Raw genomic sequence first — 18,669 nt, 5'->3', positions numbered from 1 at the left:
GATTTCTGACCCACTTGCCCAGCCAGGCAAGTGAAAAAAACACATTACTCTTTAACCGTGTATTGTCTGGTCCTACTGAAGGCTAGTTCAAGTAGGCTTCAGTAACTAGCCGACAACGAATACTATTCATTTTTTTCGTACAATGTTGAACTACAAAGCGCAAAGGTATTGGGATGTTTGTGGAACATGTTAGCTAAGGCTCACAGTAAGAGGATACCACCTACATGGAATATTTTTTGGTCACAGAGTAACTTTTTATTGGTACGGGCCATAGTCAGTGTCAAACCCTTTATGGTATTTTTGAATGCATTTCAAGGAAGACAGGAACAAATAATAAGATTTAAAATGATTTATTAGTGACTGACTTTTATGCAATAAAACAGGAGAAGTGGTGAGAAGATAACAGAAAAAAAGAAGTGTGATTTAGTTACAACCATTTGTGCATTTTCTGACTACTGCAGAATGGTCATTCTGCCATTGAAAGGTGCTGTTACAGATTTGCTTTGTGTTTTTAAACTCTGAGGCATCCCCTAAGAGGCTTTGGCAGTGAGTTTCCATCTTTGCAGCCACTGTTGATAGGTCAGCCCTCCTTTGCTGACCTCAGGAAGGACATGCTGGGCTGGCTTCTCCCACCTAAATGTATGAACACACACACAACAGAAAAAGTTAACCAGTTTCAACCAGAGTTTACAATCAGTGAACACTAAAGGAAAACAACCAGGGTCTTTTCATTTGTAAACATTTTACAATACATAGGTCTGTGCAAAATGTTTAATTAGAGTATTATGATGTCAAAATACCTCCTTATCACATAATTGCAAAATCACATAAATTAAATTGGTGTTCAAAGCAATGTACCGTGTTATACTGCTATGCATCAGACAAACCTCAGCTCAATTGCATAGGTTATAATCACAATTAGCTCAGAATCATTTAACAAGAAATTAAGTAAAATCGTAACACCATATGTTTAGAACTTGTCAGTCATGTTCAAGTAAATATGGACTCCATTTTAGAAAGAAAAACAAGAAATCACACAATCAGATTAGATTAGACAGTGGTCTAAAGCATTAAAATAGTGGATGTTCGGAACAGGCTATTTTTGTGATAACTTGTCACATTCAGTTTCACTTACAGATGTGGTTTAGGTAACATAGTTAGACAGCACAACATGTTTAAAACCTGCATCACTGCTTGTGCTAATGACTGCTTGACCTAATGAACTCCACTGTAAAGCCATGTGTGGGCAGGGGTCATCCCAAGATCTCAGCAATGAACCTGGATGGTAAATGTTAACTGATAAGGCTGTGGTGGAATTATGTAAAACACCAAATGTGGTGCATCAAATGTCTGACAGCAGGTTCAGAAATGTTCCTCACCAGTATGAGATGGCAGTTTTGACTTGGGCCCCGTAAGAAAGACCTTGGGTGCAGTGTTGGGTGAGGCTTCTGACTCTTGGTACCAGAGCCTTCAGAAGCTTCTGATCCTCCTCCATGACTCTGGACAGCAGAGCTAAGATGCAAAGTACAAAGTTACTAAAATTGATTTAAAAAAAAAACAAATCTTAATCATATAGATGATGTGTACAGACAGCCAAATACAGCACTTCTTCCTGTGGATTTTAATTATGATATGAGCTTCACTCTTGATGAGTTCCCCCGATTACCTTTCTGATCAGATGCATGTAGCAACTCTGCTTCCTTCTGTATTTTCTGCAGTGTAGCAGAGTGAAGTTGCAGTAATTGACGGAGAAAACGCAACTCTAGCTGCTGGGAACGAGTCTGGGAACACAACTCCTCTGGAGCCTGAAGTGTAAGAAGACAAGGAAAAACTAGGTTGTCAAAGTCAGCGAAAATGAAGACAAAAAGAAGAAATTCCATGTAATGAAAAGCATATTTTATAAAAGAAAAAAAAACTACAGTGTCTGTAAGACTAACAGATATCCCTGCAAATTCCTCTACCCCTGCAAATTCACATCAGTCTGGAGAATACAAGGCTGTTGGTGTTGTGCCTCAGTGCAGTAAAACTGATTTCCATGGATATTATTTTTATCAGCTCTGCTAGTGAGATGACTAGGGTCAAGCTACAGCACTGATGTCAGCTGTTTAATCAAAAACAGTCTGGGCATGTGAAGTTTAAAGAGTAGTGTGAACTCTAGGAGCTGGCTGCACAACTTTTGTAGGAATAGGAAATGTAACGTGTATCCACAGGCAAACTTCATATACAAACTTATGTATCACAATTTCATGAGAATGTGAAGAATGTGAAGTTAAATACATACTTTAAATAAACAGTTACAATGCTAGATTCTGAGAAATTACAAGACAGCTCAGAGAAAGAAGCGGGAAAAAAACAACATTCACACTGAAGACGAGTGGTTTCATATCACAAGCTGCTTGACAGAGTGATGTGTTACTGTAACCACAGACACATTTTAAAAAATGCATCACATAACTACAACTAAAGTTTGAGAAAGTATTTTGTTAGATTTTACTATAAATGATTCAACATTACTTTAAGGTGTTCTGCCACTATGACAACACAATTTCATGGTTTTGAAGTAATTCATCGCTTTTGAAACACTTTTTTTGAATGTTTAAAATGCATATTATATCCCCTACTTATCATATTTTACCATATAAAAAAGAAAAATACATTCCTTCTGCATTAGTCCATAGGTTTAATGGTTATAGGACTATAGCTAATAGTTGCTGAATTGAATCATCAACCACTGAATTATGACTAAAACTGACTTAACACAAGGACTGACAAGCACATACAGTGTTTCTTTGGGAAAGAAGACAAAGAAGAGGCAGACTCACCCTGTACAGTGGGAATGCCAGGCTCTGACACACACTGCTGAAGGTCGGGGACTGCAGGCGATGGATGGACAGCCACGACGCAGGGACTCTTTGCATTCTGTGACAGTGGAAAAAAAAAAGCCACTGCTCTATTTTTTTTTTTGGGCCAATTAACACCACTTGATAAAAATGTCTTTTGTGGTGATACAAAAGTCACAGTTGTACTACTGATGAGGAAGGACGATTTCTTGACAGACTTTACTGTTCTGCTTCCTCATCTTCCTCGCTCTGTGAATTTGTAATTGATTCCAAGATACAACAAAACTCAGGACAACACAAAGGGAAAAAAGTTGACAGTATGTGTCATGTAACCCTTTTTGATTTATTCCCAAATACATATTTAACTAGCGGTAAAATATGGATATAAAATGCTCAGTTTGGGTGTTAATTTAGGAGGTGAGTACATTTAATGTAACATTTAATTGGTTACTGTCCATAGTAACTACTATACTGGGGTTGAGGTATCAGGCAACGTGTTCTTACCCTTCAACAGTCCTACGGTCCAGAGCAAGAAGAGAAACCATTCCCAACTGTCTGGCCTCTTTGGAAATGGAGTTCCTCAGACTGCTTGTTGCAGTGGTGACATATTCAAACTGCGGCACCAGTTTGTCCTGGACGAATTCCTGTAACTGAAACAAGACAGAGGCATAGAAATCTTCAAGAGGTGTTCAGAATTCAGTTTTTAGTGGAAAAAGTTTTTCAGTTTACAGAGAAAAAAAGACATTTCTTTCACCACTGAATGAATTAAAATCTCATAAATAATCTCTCCACTTCAGTGTCATAGAACATCCAGACCTCTGTTTGCAGACGGATCAGCTCCGTCTTAGCCGTAGAGTTCCCCTTAATCAGACCTCGGATATGCTCCTGTCTGAGGACCTGGAGAGACAACAACAGAACAGGTTAGAGAAATACTGCTGCGTTATAAATATCTCCAGACAGCTAATTGCACACATAACCAAATTCAAAGCTGCTTTTTTCTGAATAATTACAGATCTGTTTTGAAACATGTACAAAATGCTTGAACCAAGAGTGACACTGGCAACATATGGGGCTTTCAGTTCATTCTTACCACTAGTTGTCTGAAGTCAAGGATGCTCTGCCACTGGCTGCGGAGGTTTCTGAGCGCCTCCTGCCGGCTTCTGGCCTGCTGGTCAAGTTGGATACAACGGTCTCTGATATGATCCCTGGCTGCCGCCTGCATCACACACTGAAGTTCCACCTCTAGAGCCGATCTGACAGCAACACAGAAAAAAAACAAAATTATCTCTTTAAAACAAGTTTTTCCGATTGAGATCAAATTTGCCTTTCATTTGACTATTAGCTGTTCTATTTGTCTGCAACATTTTTTCAGCAAATACAAACCACAAAAATTTCAAGATAGAGACAGAAGACAAGCATTATTCTGGGACAATACACTTGTGGAAATCTCATCAATAAACTCTAAAGTCATCTTACAGTGCCAATGTATCATTGTGGAGCTCATCCCCAGTAGTAGACACCTCCAGTTCAGCCTCCTTCTTGCGGGCCTGCAGCTGGTTTCTGAGCTGCTGGACTCTGGCACGAGTCTGGGCCAGTTCCACCAAACTCTGCTCCACCTCCTCCCAAGCAGCCTGGAACAACAAATATACAATTCCACAAATATATATAGTAAAAGTAAGAATATGCTCTGTGAACTTCCTGAATATTTAACATAGATATATATGTGTGTGTTTGTGTTTCACACCTCTAAAAGGGTCTTAACCGATGGCAACTCATTATCCTCCTCTGCTGACATGTCCAGTAGGTGATTGCTTTCATATCGGAACCTGTAATTAAAATATTTGATAAATACTCTAACACTGAAAACTTTGGAGATTTATCGTCTTAAAAGGAAGAGAGAATATTATAATAATGTTTAAGTTTACTGTAGGGCTGTCACATCCCGTGTCACATCCAGAGAAGTCAGTTTCTCCTCTAGTTCCTTCTGCTCTCTAGAAGCTAAATATTCTAATGCTGAGAGGATGTGGTTTGGAGGATAACCACCTAACAAGTTCTGATGACAAGATAAGCAACAACATGTTAATTCAAAGTGAAAATTAACACACAAGCACTAAAATATCTAACAAGACTGATCAAAATACACCAACCTCCACAGCACTCAGCCAGTACTGAAACACAGCAGTCCTCTGTTCACGAGTCATACTGAGAGGAAACAGAGTGAAGAGTGATTAATTTGAGAAAGAAGAAGTTATTGCTTAACATTTTAAAGACAATTTTTGTAGAGTTCTCAAATACTGTATCCACTGTAGTCCTTACTGTTTGGCAGCAGTGTGTGCAGTCTTCAGTTCACTCTCTTGTAAAGACTGATAGAAGTGGACCCTGTCATCACACAGTTGTCTCACTTCACGCTTAAAAGGAAAAAATAAAAGACATGGGATGAGTTCCTTCAAATAGCATCTGATTTATCATAGGCACTTGCTCTACATTAATCAGATTTGTGTGAATAATTGTTAATAATCAGTTCTGGCATATTTCCTGTACTTAAAACAGTTTTTCACATCAGTGAGCATCTCCACAAGCTGTAGGACTATGAAGTTCCTTTGAAGATAGCACATGGCATTAACATTGTCCATTGCTATTTCCAACCTAAGATGGAATTGTGTCTTGAAAATCTCTCTCTCTTTTACCACTACCTATATAATACCACATATAGTCTGTAATTTACTCTATAGTGAGCAATAAATTGAGATTTCCGACATTCACTAAATCATCAGAGATGTTAAGTCACATAATTGCAGAGCAGATTGTTTTTTTTTTGTTGTCGTTTTTCTTTTTCTTATTTTTAAGCAAAAAGTAGTGGACACACCATGGACAATCGGTGGGTACATATGATTCACTATATGGTAAATGGGAGTGATTTTGGACACTTCATGATTTCTGATTTAGACACGTACTAATGGATGACAGCAATACACTGGCATTATTTTTGACAGATGAAGTGCACTCTAAACTCTACTCAGGAAAATACAGACCATTCAGGCAGCTCTTACCAGAACCTGTGCCTCTGCTGCAGCTTTGGAATTCAGGTTGTCACCATCACTGCCACTGGAGGGCTTATTATCAAACAGCACTTCAACCTCCGCTTTTCTGCAATACACAACACAGTTCTTACTTAGGTTCTGAGGTGTTACAATTCTCCAAATCCACAACTCAATTAGAGTTTTGTTTTTAAGGGTCATATTTTTTTAGCACTGACTTCTGTCATTGTCTCTCTCTCAAGTCTTGATTTGTAAAGATCAACATTGGTTTTATGGCCTGAGAATCGTCATTTACATCTTCTAATTCTTCTTTAAAAAGAAAACTGTAGCTGCAGGTTACCGGTACCGGTCATCTTTGAAGTGCTGTTTTGTGTATTACTCAGACAAACACAAATGCAAATAGGCATGGGTGAAGAGAAAAAAAAATACTGGGAGAGTTCCGGATTTTTTTGATTTTGATCCATTTTCGTTTAAGCTCATTTTGATCAATTTTCAATTTAGAATTGACATTGTGACTCCTCTATTGTTGTATGTTTAGTGTGTGTGTGTGTGTGTGAATGATCCCAGTTGTTCTTTTATGTTACTTAAACGTTCAATATTCTGCCTTACCTTGCCATTTGTTCCAGTGCCTGGCATTGCCCGCTGATCTGTTGTGTGTCATCAGAGAGCACCTTCCGGCCCAACATGCAGCGCTGCCTGAAGGCCTGTAGGAGTAACTCTCTGCGCCGGCTGTCCTCCACCTGGGCCCAGGTATGGCTGATGGACTGTTCTGTTGTAAATAGCAGAGAACACTGGCATGAGACATAATTTTAAATACTGATGAACTATGGAAGCAAAGCATACGAAAAACATATGAGCTGGCTTTTTGGCTTCTGGTAGTGTGGTCTGATCAGATACTCAGTCCTTACTGCCTGTGATGGACTAACCTTGTGCAGCCAAATGTTCCTCTGTTCCACTGATCTGAGAGTCCAGGTGACTGATCTCAGCTCTCAGTTGCTCTATCTTTCTCTGAAGCTCTTTCTGCTTAGCGGCCTCACTCTGGCCCTCAGCCTGCTTCAACTGCACACAGAAATGGCAGATAAAAACACATTTCATTTTATCAGTGGGTTTCTTACTGAAATGAAAAACACGAGATTAATCAAGTACTACATCCAGCAGGTCATTATTAAATGCTAATAAACCACAAGGAAGAAAAGACATTGTAGTCTACCTCTTTGTCTTGAAGAACTTTGTACCTTGAAGATCACAATGTCAAGGAATCTACTGGAAAAGTACTAAACATACAGTGGTCCTAGTAGCTGAGGCAATTTTTTAGGTATGTATAAAACAGTCTAATACACAATTGAGAGGAGAGAGAGTTGGAATAGGATGCAGCATAAAGGTCCTTAGCAATGTTTAAACCAGGGACCACTGGAGCTCCCCAAGACAATACCACATCCTTGGGATGCAATGAGAGGAGAGCTAGGGTGTCCAAGTGCTAGCAGGGAGTATATTGACAGGTCATAAACATCAACAGCAATAAGTACTAATGACTTTCTGTTTCCCAATAAATCTCTCACTGACAATTACAAGACCAACTAATTAACTAAAAGGTTAAGGTACATATGAGGTCACCATGGCTATTGTAAGGACACTAGTTGCTTTAAATTTTTCAATCAGGGCCAGAAAGGATACCACTGGAGATTTCCACGCATTATCCTCACATTCCTGTGAAAACAGAGAAACAGTCAAGAAGATATAGTCCATTATTTCCCCATCTGCCCAGTCAGAGTATACAGAGGGAGATACTGAAGTGTCTCGTAGAGACCAAGCAATTTATCAGATGTCATGATGTCGTTTATTTTGACCAGACAAATACGGGCTGAGTTATTTCTGTTATTTTAACCCCTGGTAGGTTGCAGATCATGAAGGCAATGCAAAGACTAACCTCTGCTGAAAAACGTGTTGGATGATATACTTCCATATTGACTTCCCTGTCCCAACACAGAGCCTGGAAAACAAATAACATTTAGTGTTCAACGCTGCACAGTAAGCATCATTTATGAGGACCTCTACGTTTTTTTATTCAGTAACATTTTGTAAAGAATAGCCGAGCTGACACACACGTTTTAAAATAGCTGTCATTTGGCAGGCTGTCCGGGGGCAGATTGAACTCCTCTGTCGCCCATCGTTTCAGCTCCCGCACCAGATTTCTGTCCGCCATGGATCCTGGCAGAGAACAGACAGTAAACAACTTGTGGCGAGCTAGCTAGCAACACCGACAGAGTGCTACTGTTGTCAGCTAACGAGCATAGTTTGTAAACGCTAATTAAGTTAATTATAAGTTAATCCTAGTACTTACCCTGCTCCCCCGGATAGCGCGTCTTTACATTAATACACGTAAGTTCACAGGGTAATAGATTTTTTTTATCCGAAATACTCAAACTTTTAACTTCCCGCCTATTCACAGTATTTCCGGTTAGCATTTCCGCTGAAGCAGCGCCGCCGCTGGTCGTAGACGGTTGTCATGGAAACACTGTAGCATAAATGTAGTTTTACTAATAGAGAAATTCCTCGTAATAAAAAGAATTAAAAAAAAAAAAACTCCACAATTAACTTTAGATAGCTCTGTCAAGAACTACTTGAATGTGAGGCCAGAAAAAAACAAGAAGATTGTGAAAATGTGTACATTTACACTGCTAAAACCAAAAACCGAATAAATACAATAAAACATTAAAACGCGATTAAATGCATCAAAAATAGCATTTTAGACATTAATTAAGCTAATTAATGAAATGTGACATGGATTGATATATCTGTTTTAACTTGCTTTTGTATTTATATTACCTTTGTATCAATTCCCTTTTATTTACATTCTTTTAATTTTCAATTTTACTAATTTATTCCCCTTTACATTTGTTTGTATATTTATGTATGTATTATTTCTTAATTTCTTATTTCTTATTACTTAATCAATTATTCCACTACTTTTTTATATTCACGGTATTATCAATTTTTGTGAGAATGTTTATGTAGGCACTGTTTCACTAGTATAAATTCATTAAAATTGTAAAATGACCACAGAATATGTGACTGTCAATCAATCAATCAATCAAAATATTGAATTAAATGTTGAAATACACAACATTCAAGCATGTTAAATATTACATCAAGCAGAATTTCAACTCAAAATGAGGATCCTGCTGACAATCCAACATTTTTTTTTCATATAAATGAGATGCATAAACTTCATACAATCATACTTTACAAAATCTAATTAAACAACACAAGTGTGAATAAAAATAAACAGTAATGGTATTTGAATCCCAACAAGAAAAAATATACAGACAGCAGTTCCTCTGTTCCATCTTTTATTTCCTCCTTTACTACAAAGAATCAACCATGTAGTATAGTGTATGTCTAAATGCACAGCATTAGACTTTCTGTCCACAGGAGCAGAAGTGCACAACCACTCTCAGTTTTAGTACTTTACGGATCACAGTAAGCATGGTGCACATACTGTAAAGGCCTTAGTAGGTGATTATGTGTAGTTTTAGTTATAATATGTAATGGCATTTTTCTCCATTGAAGCCACTGCACCATTAAATAAATAAGACTCGAGTTAAACAAAAACTAAAAATGCTCTCTCCACCTGTTAGATTCCCCAACAATGGCAATGGTGTCACAATATTTTTAAGTAAGGCCTATGATTTCTTCAATCCACTTACACGTTTTTTAAAAAGTAAAAAAATGACTACATTCATAATGGGAGCACAAAAGTCAAAAACAATTTCCCAAACAACTGTTAGCATGAAGAAAAAACTTTATCAGTTGCTCTTGCTGCCATTTCGTCTGTGAAAAAATGTCACAGGATGCCTTAGCTTGTACTGTGTGTCCTTAGCACCATGTTGATGAGTGATCCAGTGGTGATGCCACAGTCCACTCCAACTAGAGTTTTAGAGTTTCAGTATGTGCTTGAAGTTACCGTATCCTGGTAAAGAGATTTAAAACTGATACAGATTCCTGAAACAAAAGATAAAGAAACGTAGTTTATTGTTTTGTGGATAATGAGGGAGTTTGTGATTAAAGAATGCTGGTCCCAAAAATTGATTTCTCACCTTTGTTGACCTTGTTTTACTGAATACGTTCCAGAAGCGTAGGGTCTCATCTCCGGCTCCTGTCACTATTGCCTCACCATCCGGGGACATGGCCTAATGTTAAAAGAAAAACAATAATTAATCCACAAAACTGCCAGATGTTCTGGCACATATTGCCAGCTGTTCCATTAACAAGGCAAGCAAGACCACACTCTGATGAGGAAGAAAACTGACCAGGTAGAGCACTCTGTAGGAGTGTCCTGTGAGTTTGGCAACCTGTGTGAGAGCTGGATATTTCCACACCAAGATCTGGTTCTGAGAGTAGCCGTGAGTGCTCACCTGCAAAAAGAGGCAATATTGTAATTCAAAGGAGGGTTTGTGTAAATCACTATTAAGAAATTATACCAAGTTCTGTTAAACACATTAACGTCATTACTGCAAATAGACTTTGCAGACAGACAGTGGTCTCACAATGCATATTTTGCATTGTGTGCCAAAGATATAAAAAGGAAAGAGGCAACACTTCTGTCAGTGCAAACAGGTGCATCTCCCAGTTAAATATGGAAACACTGTAAAGACTTATGCTCTGATTGATAAAAAAAAAAAAACAACACCCCATATGGCATCTTAATTCTGAGAAACACTGGCTCTGAATCAGTGGTTCTCAAACTGTGGGGTGGGCCCCACTGGTGGGGCACAGAGCAGTTGCAGGAGAGGCTTTGATGACAACAGGAAAAACACGGAGTCAAACTACACTGAACGAGTATGATTTATGTAAGGAAAATAAACAAACAAGTCTGATATTGTGTTGATCTTTATTTCAATAAAATTCAAACTATTGTTTTTTATTGCATGCTTTCCCTTTCGGTGTTAATGATTGATTTAAAAAATGTGGTGTGTGGGTGCGAATGTTTCTTAGCTTCATCGGCGGGAGATGTCATAAAAAGTTTGAGAACCACTGCACTAGATAGAGGCAACCAGTTGTTTTGGTTTATAGAGTATTAACTTGGGCTGTGCCCTGAAAGCTGATCAGTCGAATCAGTTGGAGACTCCTCAGTTGACTGAGATTCTTCAAGTCAAGCAGGATTAAACCGATAGAAGCTTACAAAAGCACACTGGGATAGCATTTCAATGAGGAATCATAAATAAAGCCAATCATAAATATATTTTTGTATTAGCTGGCACAAATATCCAGAAGAAAACATGCACTGGTGGTTAACTGATGAGAGAGGGTGAAACCTGAGGTGGTGTGGTTGGTAAACAAATTTAAGCTCTCCTTTTTCATCACAAACAATAAAATGTAGTGTGGAGAGCGGTGACAGAAATGGAGGTTCCTGACAGTGCTTTCAGCCCAGCAGCAGGAGAGATGCTCCGCAGTACACTGGGAATTTTTACCTGAACTATGAGCAGGAGGACACACACTTTTACTTTGTCTGACTGTGTGAAAATCTGATGTTTTCACAGCACAGGTGATAAAAAATAGACATTAAAATGTGAGGTAAGGTAAAACATGGGACTCATGTAGGTTGATATAAGAGTTCAGTCTGGTACTGAACTAAAAAAAAACAAAAAACAAAACAAGGGTTGTTTGCCTGTTGAAGTTTTTAAATCTGTTACAGTGGATGTAGGTTTAGGAATAGACAGGAATTGGGCCAATTAAAAGACAGACTAATGTGAAAGTGGCAAATCTCTGAAAACTGATATAAATGAAGTACAAATGTAAATGGGGAACACATATGCAATTATTTAAGGTTTTACTATACTTAGAAATCATCAATGCCAACCTTTTTTATTTTACAGGCATTGCATTGATGCTTAAAGCGCAGGGATATAATTCTGTTTCTTTGTGTTTTTAGGTTTTTATATGATTCTGTAGCTTCCCAGTACCGTTCCTTATGTATTAAAATGAGAATATTCAAATTTTGGTTGAAGTGCTACGTTTTGGCATCAAAATGCTATTTTCTCAAGCCCGTCTAAAAATGTTTTCCCATATTCCCTGACGTGGGTTTCTGCATGATGAAGTTGCTACATATAAACCTCCTAGGTAAAGGGAGGTGAGGGCATCAGCACTTTAACCTACTTCACTGCTTTTTGCTAACAACCAGAAAAACCTGGAAAAATCAAAGATGGACTGAGCCTTGAAAAATATTCAATTTAGCATCTAATTTTTAATGCGAGTGTTACCTTCATAACAATTGTTTCCTAATAACTTCATAAAATATAGTCAGCAAATCAGTTGTGCACCATCTGTATCTGGAGTCACTCACCAGCTCATTAGCATGTTTGGACCAGGCCAGGTTGCAGACCTGGGAGCCGGTGTCCATACACTGCAGCGGCTGTGAAGTCAGGGTGTTCCAAAATCGGATACAGCGGTCGGCAGTGCCGCCCCCTGAGGCCAGCAGGCCGTGCTGGTGGGGGGACCAGGCGATGGCTTTCACTGCAGCCAGGTGGTCCATGTATGTCTGTACTGGGCTCAGTGAGGAGTGGTTCCAAACCAGCAGCTGGGATGAAAAATAACAACAACATCAATGAATACAGAAATACAGAAAGATAACGGCAGGTTTAACAATGACAATAACCGTACCTTGTTGTCGTTGCCACCAGAAGCGAGCAGCTGATGGTCAGTGCTCCACTTTAAGCCACACACTTCCTGTCTGTGTCCCTGCAGCCGTCTCTCTGACTGGAGCGGAGGGGTCCGCACATCTCTTTGAAGAATCATACGATCACGACTTCCTGATGACAACTGGTCTGCATTCCACGCTAACGCTCCTGCAGACAGACTACAGCTTAATATGGTGGGTACACTCTTGACATTTAACTAAAGCCATATTTGCATGGGACTGGTATCACCTGGGGACCTCAAGCGATTTAGAAATGATCCCCCCATGTCTGTGATGCGAGCAGGTCATTCGCACAGGATAAGCCAAGTCTGTATTTTACACCAATTTACTGACATTATACCCTGGGTGTGATTTCAAGGCTCTGTGTAACACCAACATTTCAGAAGTGGAGCATCTGTTCTTCTGCAGCCACATTCACAAATGGTTGAGTTTTTTTTCCACGTTCTGTCTATTCTACAAGCATAAATACACATTTGCCACTAACTGTCTCTGTTATCGTCACTCATTAGTCATTTTAAACACCAATATAGCCAGTCTCACAGCTGTTAACTGGTGTTCAACGTATTATGAGCTGCAATCAAATTTCATACTTGTTCAGTTGTCTGACAACAGAAAAATGATGTTAAAAGATGTTTTTTTAAATTTACAAGTTATGGGCATGGCAGATTCACACAGGATTGAGATTACGGATGATCTCTGCAATCATTACAAATTACTAGTGGTCCCCAGGAAATACTAGTCCCAGATAGTCTGTCAGGGGACAACAATCAAGAATGTCAAGTATAAATTCACCATTAATGCTTACCAGTTCTAGTTCTTTTGTTTTCAGTTCATTTGTTTTTATTGTGACATGACCATTCCTGTTAATGCACTATTTAAGAACATATTTTGCACAGTAGACTAAAATCTGTTTTTTTTTGTTTAATGAAAAACAGTTGGTATTAGAATTTCAAGTTGAATGTTTTCAACTGATGCTTCGTGCACAATGCTGCCTACAACACTGTATAAAGCGCAAGTTACTTAATTTAATTTAAAACATATAACAGTTTAACAGCACAGGGCTACTGGCACTAACTACAGGTCACTTCTAAACTACGGTGGCTCTGTAGTGTCAGACAGAATGGCCAATAAAAAAAGGCACACTGACTCCCACTGTAAATTTAGGGAACATAACAGTGAACATAGTGAACATAATGCCCCTGAATAAAAAAGTGACTGTGTTGCTGGAGGAATGTTTTAGTGGAAATGTCCTGTTGGTAAAATCATGGTTTGTATTTTTGGAACTATTCACAGAATACATGGGGACTGAGCAGTGCAGGTCTATAACAGTTAATATTATTACTATATTTGAACGTTCTGTTTCTGATCTATTAGGTGTTGAGTACTGAACCATATTGTTTCAGTCTCAAGTATCAATCTGGTATCAATTATGACACTAAATTTGATATTGAAATTTTGCTATCATGACAACACTTATGATAACCCATGTTCAGAGTTTAAACATGGCAGATGTTCTCACCAACTCTGGCTGTGTGTCCTTCCAGGGCAAAGAGTTTCTTCCCAGCACCAGCGTCCCAGATCTGAACATAGCCTTTGTGAGTTCCCACTGCCACCAGGTTACCCTAAAAACACAAAGAATCCTCTCATTAACACAAACAAATTGCACTGTAAGTCCACCATGACAGTTTGAAGGCAGTTATATATGTGCACTCACCCTTTCTGACCATCCTACTGATGTGACTGAGTCACCCTCCACTGATAAATCACACAACCTTGTTACCTGAGGAAAAAACAAATCATTCAAGTCAAACTATTCAAACTCATGTCCCAAAAATTAGTCGTGTGCAAACACTCTGGTGTACCTGGCTGGTGCAGGCACTCCACAGGTAAACACATGTACCCAGCCCGACACTGAGCACGTTGAGAGATGACCAGTCCACCAAGTTCAGGTAAAAGTCGTCCTGCAACTCTGGAGCATCCAGGACTTTAAAAGGGATCTTTGAGATCTTGCGAGTTGGCTTTCTTGGTGAACGCAGCAATTTCTGACTGCAAACAGGAAAGTCAGATATTATGAAACTATTATGGCAAAATGTATAGCTTAATAAGAGATCTAAAAGTAACATTTTGCTTCTACCTTTTGTTGCTGACAGGCGACAGAGAGTAGGGGGAGATGTTGGTGCCGTTGTCTGGTGACGACCTTTTGGTGTTGAGTGAATACTGAAAGGAACACAGTCAAGCAGAAACCCTCATATTCTCTACCAGCTTCATTAAAATAACATGAAGCACTGAAAAAGCTGTACACTGACTGAATAGTGATATTTTACTATTTTATTTTGTTTTTTACCCCCACTCAAGACCCAGAGAGCATAGTGTATGTGTGACTGTTCTGATGTTGTATGATCAATGTTCTCTATAATTCAATATTTAATGTGTAGGAGATGAAATGTTCATACAGTGAAGAGACTTCTTTTCTCTGGGGTTGATGGCTGCAGACGTCTGTCCTCTGTCTGAGGGTCCTGGATCTTTTCTATTCCTGCTCCCAGCAGCTCATTCTTCAGCAAAGCAGAGTAGGCCAGCCCGTCTGCTACACGCACACAAATACAACTTGTAGATGAGCACAAAACTACAATCCTAGATGCACACAACTAAGTAATATACTGTACTAAATAACCTTCATAAAATGTGTTTACCTTTGATATTATCAGAAGAGGCATCCTTTGTTTTTCTGTTCTGACTTGGTGACTTCTCATTTTCCTGAAATCACAAAGAGACTGTCTTTTGTTAGATACACAAATTATCCTCAGATAATTATCAAATTCATCCAAACACATTTTAACACTGAAAATTCTGTAATACACATTGATACTCCTCTTCTCATACAGATAGACTCATCAAAAAATGTATCCGCAAAATGTTCTTACATTGATCCTGTGGAAGTTGATATTCCAGTTTGCTCCCGCTCTGGTCGGAATGAATCTGTCTCCAAGTTTACTGGGTGAGGATAACGGGGAGCCAGTGGGTGGCCGACTGCGCGGACTCAGTGTCAGTTTCTGCAAAACCAACGAATTACCTTTAAGTGTATTTCTTTATTAATTTAATTTAGTTTGGTCACTTTTTTGATCAGTTCATTTATAATCTAACGTGATAGTAACACAAGTTAGGTGTTGATATGACACATTTATATTATTAAAGGAACAGTTCACCCAAAAGTCAAAAATACATATTTCATTCTTATGCTGTTTATCCATCTAGGTTGTTTTGGAGTGAGCTGTCGAGACATCAGCTGCCTTCTCTCAAATAAAATAGAACTAGATGGCACTCGGCTTGTGGTGCTAAAAGTGCCAAAAAATACTTGAAAAATTCAACACCAGCGTCTCTTTCATAAATCATGACCCAGTTACTTCATGGATAACCTTGCTGTGAGCAGTTTCACGCAGGAACTACACCGGCCAACTGTTTCACCATGCAGAGGGAACCGTACATCTACTCAGGGACAAGAGGTTACAGCTCAGCCAACCTCGATGTTTACATTCACACTCATTCATGAGTGATTGCACACTTTCTTATGTGTGGTGATAGGGTTGGTAAATGATAGAAAGAAAGAAGTTCCAACATAAAAGTGGTCAGAACAAGATCTGTGGATTATCTTAAGTAACCAGGTCATGATTTCTGGAAAGAGACATTGTTGTTGAATTTTTCAAATGTATTCTTTTGGCGCTTTGAGCGCCACAAGCCAAGTGCTATCTAGATGGATAAATAGCAAAACAGATAAACAAGGAAAATATGCATTTTTGATTTGGGGGTGAACTGTCCCTTTAAGGAACACATAAAAACAACTAAAAACAGAGAGGAAAAAAGAAAGAAACAACTCACAACAGGGCTCAAGTTGTCATTTTGAATGTTGATTTGACGGAGGAGACGATGTTCATATTCTGGATCCATCCTGATCCCACAGCCCCAGGCTGGGAGGTTGGAGACCTGGCCAACACACAAAAAATAATTTCGCCTGTTCAACTGAAATGCAGTGAGAAGGATAATTAGTTGCCAGCTGTTTTGATAATCAGTGAATCATTTCATTAATTTTTCAAGCATAAAATTCTAACATTTGCTGGTCCCAGCATTATCAATGTGATGGTTTGCTGCTTTTCTTCTAACAAAGAGTCTTTGGTGTTTTAGACTATTAGACGGACAAATAAGCAATTTGATTATGTTTCTTATTGTGAAATTGTGATGAGCATATTGTCATTTTATTTACAATCAAATAAATAATAAACAAATCAATTAACTGTGAAAATAATCTGCAAATTAATCAATGATGAAAATTAGAAAATCAGTCACCGCCCTAGTTATTTAGATTTTATGCTTGTTTTCTGGATCCCACAATGCAAGATTGGAAACATGGCCAAATGATTATGAAGTTTACAGAAAATATGGATTTAAACCCATAAAAACAGAGAGTTAAAAATCATAATTGTCTTTAATATTGATAGAAAATAACAACAACCTTTCTCGTGAAATCTCAAAGCACTTTTTAAAGATATCTAACAGGTCACCTGCTAATTCTGCTTCGCATAATACTCCCTGATTAACTGAGTTATAAACCGAATAATAATGACAGCATGTCAGTTATTGTGTGATCTTAAACTCTTGAACAAATCCAATGCTAGGAGTCAAAACAACATTAACTAACTGTTAATTATTTTACCGCTAGATTAACTTTCGACCAGCTCAAATCAAAGAATGACATTTCCGTTGTTAGTTAGTTAAAAGTCATCAGATATCTTCCTTACAGTCATGTTTATACTAAACAAAAAAAAGGAGAGCTAGCTAATGATAGCGTTAGCTAATTTAGCTGGTGGCTAATTTCATCATATTTGACAGCGTACATACAGCAGCGAGCCAGTCCCTGAACAGCTCCACACGAACGACACACAGGAACAACAGCTCGGCGATATATCAGCTGATATAACGCGATATATACGAAGTAATTCACTCTCAGATGTAATGTAGTGTAGTTTGGCTGAGGTGCAAATGACAGTGCATTGTGGGATTTTTGTCACCGGTGACGTATGCGTGTCAAATCAAAACACGGAAATGCTTTTTTTTCAGAGAACTAACAACTCGGTGAAGAGCAGTGATTAAACATGTCGAGGTTTGAGGGTAAACTTACAAGTGTTTCACAGCCAAGTCAACAGTATCCTATAATCTATCATAACTGTTTTTTTCTCACTCAGTGTAAAAACTTCCTGTGTTTCTAACAGTTGATGTCTTCAGATAGATCATAAAAAAAATGGTACTGTGGCCTAACAGTAAACTGCGAGTAAATGGAGTTCATGAAAATGTTGCTTTTTCTGATGTAGATAAAACCGAAAAACCGTTTAACTTTAACACAAGCGGATATCCTGTTCTGCATGTTACTGTATGGGTGACAGTTCCTTGTCATATCCCAGTACCGAACATAGAGGGCGTCCTAGATCCGTGTTCAGACTCTCCACACCCGGCCACGAGCAGGACTGCACTGCTGTGGTCTATACTCACGTTTGGGGAGTAACAGAGTACATGCAATGGGATTATGTAATCTGGATACAAAAAAGGGTAACTGTATTCCGCTGCAGTCGCAGATACTAAAGATGTAATCAGATTACAGATGCATTTAGTAAAAATGGGGATTATTAGTAGGATAAAAGTTTTAGAATAAAGAACTATAAACTACCATGCACAGTCCACGCACTATTGCCAGGTTATTATCATGGCCTCTAGTGAAAAAATGCTTCACTGGGTGGAAAATTTGCCATATTTTGTATTTAGCTCGATCAATCGATCAATCGGTGACACACAAACAAGGAAAGAACAGCTGGACAAACTAATCAGCCTCACAATGAACATATAACACTTAGAGCTGCAACTATTAATCTATTTTAAATAAACTATTAAATTATTCTGGATGTTTTTTGATAATTAATTAATCACTTTGAGTCATTTCTTTAAAGAAAATAAATTCAAATTCTTTGATTTCAGCCACTAAAATGTGAGGGGTTTTTTTGTTTGTTTGTTTCTTTGCACCTCTCTGATAGTAAATTTTTGAGTTGTGGAC

The 18,669-nt window shown here is 38.4% G+C and overlaps 2 protein-coding genes across 4 annotated transcripts; both read right to left on the bottom strand.

Moving 5' to 3' along the window:
* Window positions 1–334: 334 nt before the first annotated feature.
* Window positions 335–8,374, bottom strand: haus5 (HAUS augmin-like complex, subunit 5). Its single transcript, XM_084723466.1, has 20 exons — window positions 8,220–8,374; window positions 7,984–8,086; window positions 7,806–7,868; window positions 7,553–7,585; window positions 7,089–7,113; window positions 6,805–6,937; window positions 6,488–6,647; window positions 5,891–5,987; window positions 5,157–5,248; window positions 4,988–5,042; window positions 4,766–4,893; window positions 4,585–4,666; window positions 4,317–4,471; window positions 3,931–4,093; window positions 3,657–3,737; window positions 3,345–3,490; window positions 2,823–2,919; window positions 1,667–1,805; window positions 1,380–1,512; window positions 335–633 (listed from the first exon to the last, which is right to left on the bottom strand). Exons 1-20 carry the CDS (start codon window positions 8,341–8,343, stop codon window positions 531–533), a joined length of 2,112 nt encoding a protein of 703 aa, XP_084579592.1. The 5' UTR covers window positions 8,344–8,374; the 3' UTR covers window positions 335–530.
* An 837-nt stretch (window positions 8,375–9,211) lies between these two features.
* Window positions 9,212–17,852, bottom strand: LOC146324159 (fizzy-related protein homolog). 3 transcript variants are annotated; one of them, XM_084723464.1, is made up of 14 exons: window positions 17,746–17,852; window positions 16,449–16,553; window positions 15,497–15,625; window positions 15,266–15,329; window positions 15,029–15,159; window positions 14,710–14,792; window positions 14,438–14,621; window positions 14,290–14,355; window positions 14,095–14,197; window positions 12,539–12,723; window positions 12,222–12,455; window positions 10,189–10,293; window positions 9,976–10,068; window positions 9,212–9,880 (listed from the first exon to the last, which is right to left on the bottom strand). In XM_084723464.1, the coding sequence occupies exons 2-14, from the start codon at window positions 16,515–16,517 to the stop codon at window positions 9,839–9,841; spliced, it is 1,488 nt and encodes a 495-aa protein (XP_084579590.1). In that variant the 5' UTR covers window positions 16,518–16,553; window positions 17,746–17,852; the 3' UTR covers window positions 9,212–9,838. The 3 variants fall into 3 exon arrangements, with proteins under 3 accessions (XP_084579590.1, XP_084579591.1, XP_084579589.1); XM_084723465.1 differs by lacking the exon at window positions 17,746–17,852 and adding an exon at window positions 17,466–17,624 and having other exon boundaries at window positions 15,029–15,156; XM_084723463.1 differs by lacking the exon at window positions 17,746–17,852 and adding an exon at window positions 17,466–17,623.
* Window positions 17,853–18,669: the final 817 nt, after the last annotated feature.

The sequence above is a fragment of the Lutjanus erythropterus genome, chromosome 7 (assembly GCF_056507025.1).
Source record: "Lutjanus erythropterus isolate fLutEry1 chromosome 7, fLutEry1.hap2, whole genome shotgun sequence".
Lineage (NCBI taxonomy): Eukaryota > Metazoa > Chordata > Actinopteri > Lutjaniformes > Lutjanidae > Lutjanus > Lutjanus erythropterus.
This window is presented reverse-complemented; position numbering and strand designations above follow the sequence as displayed.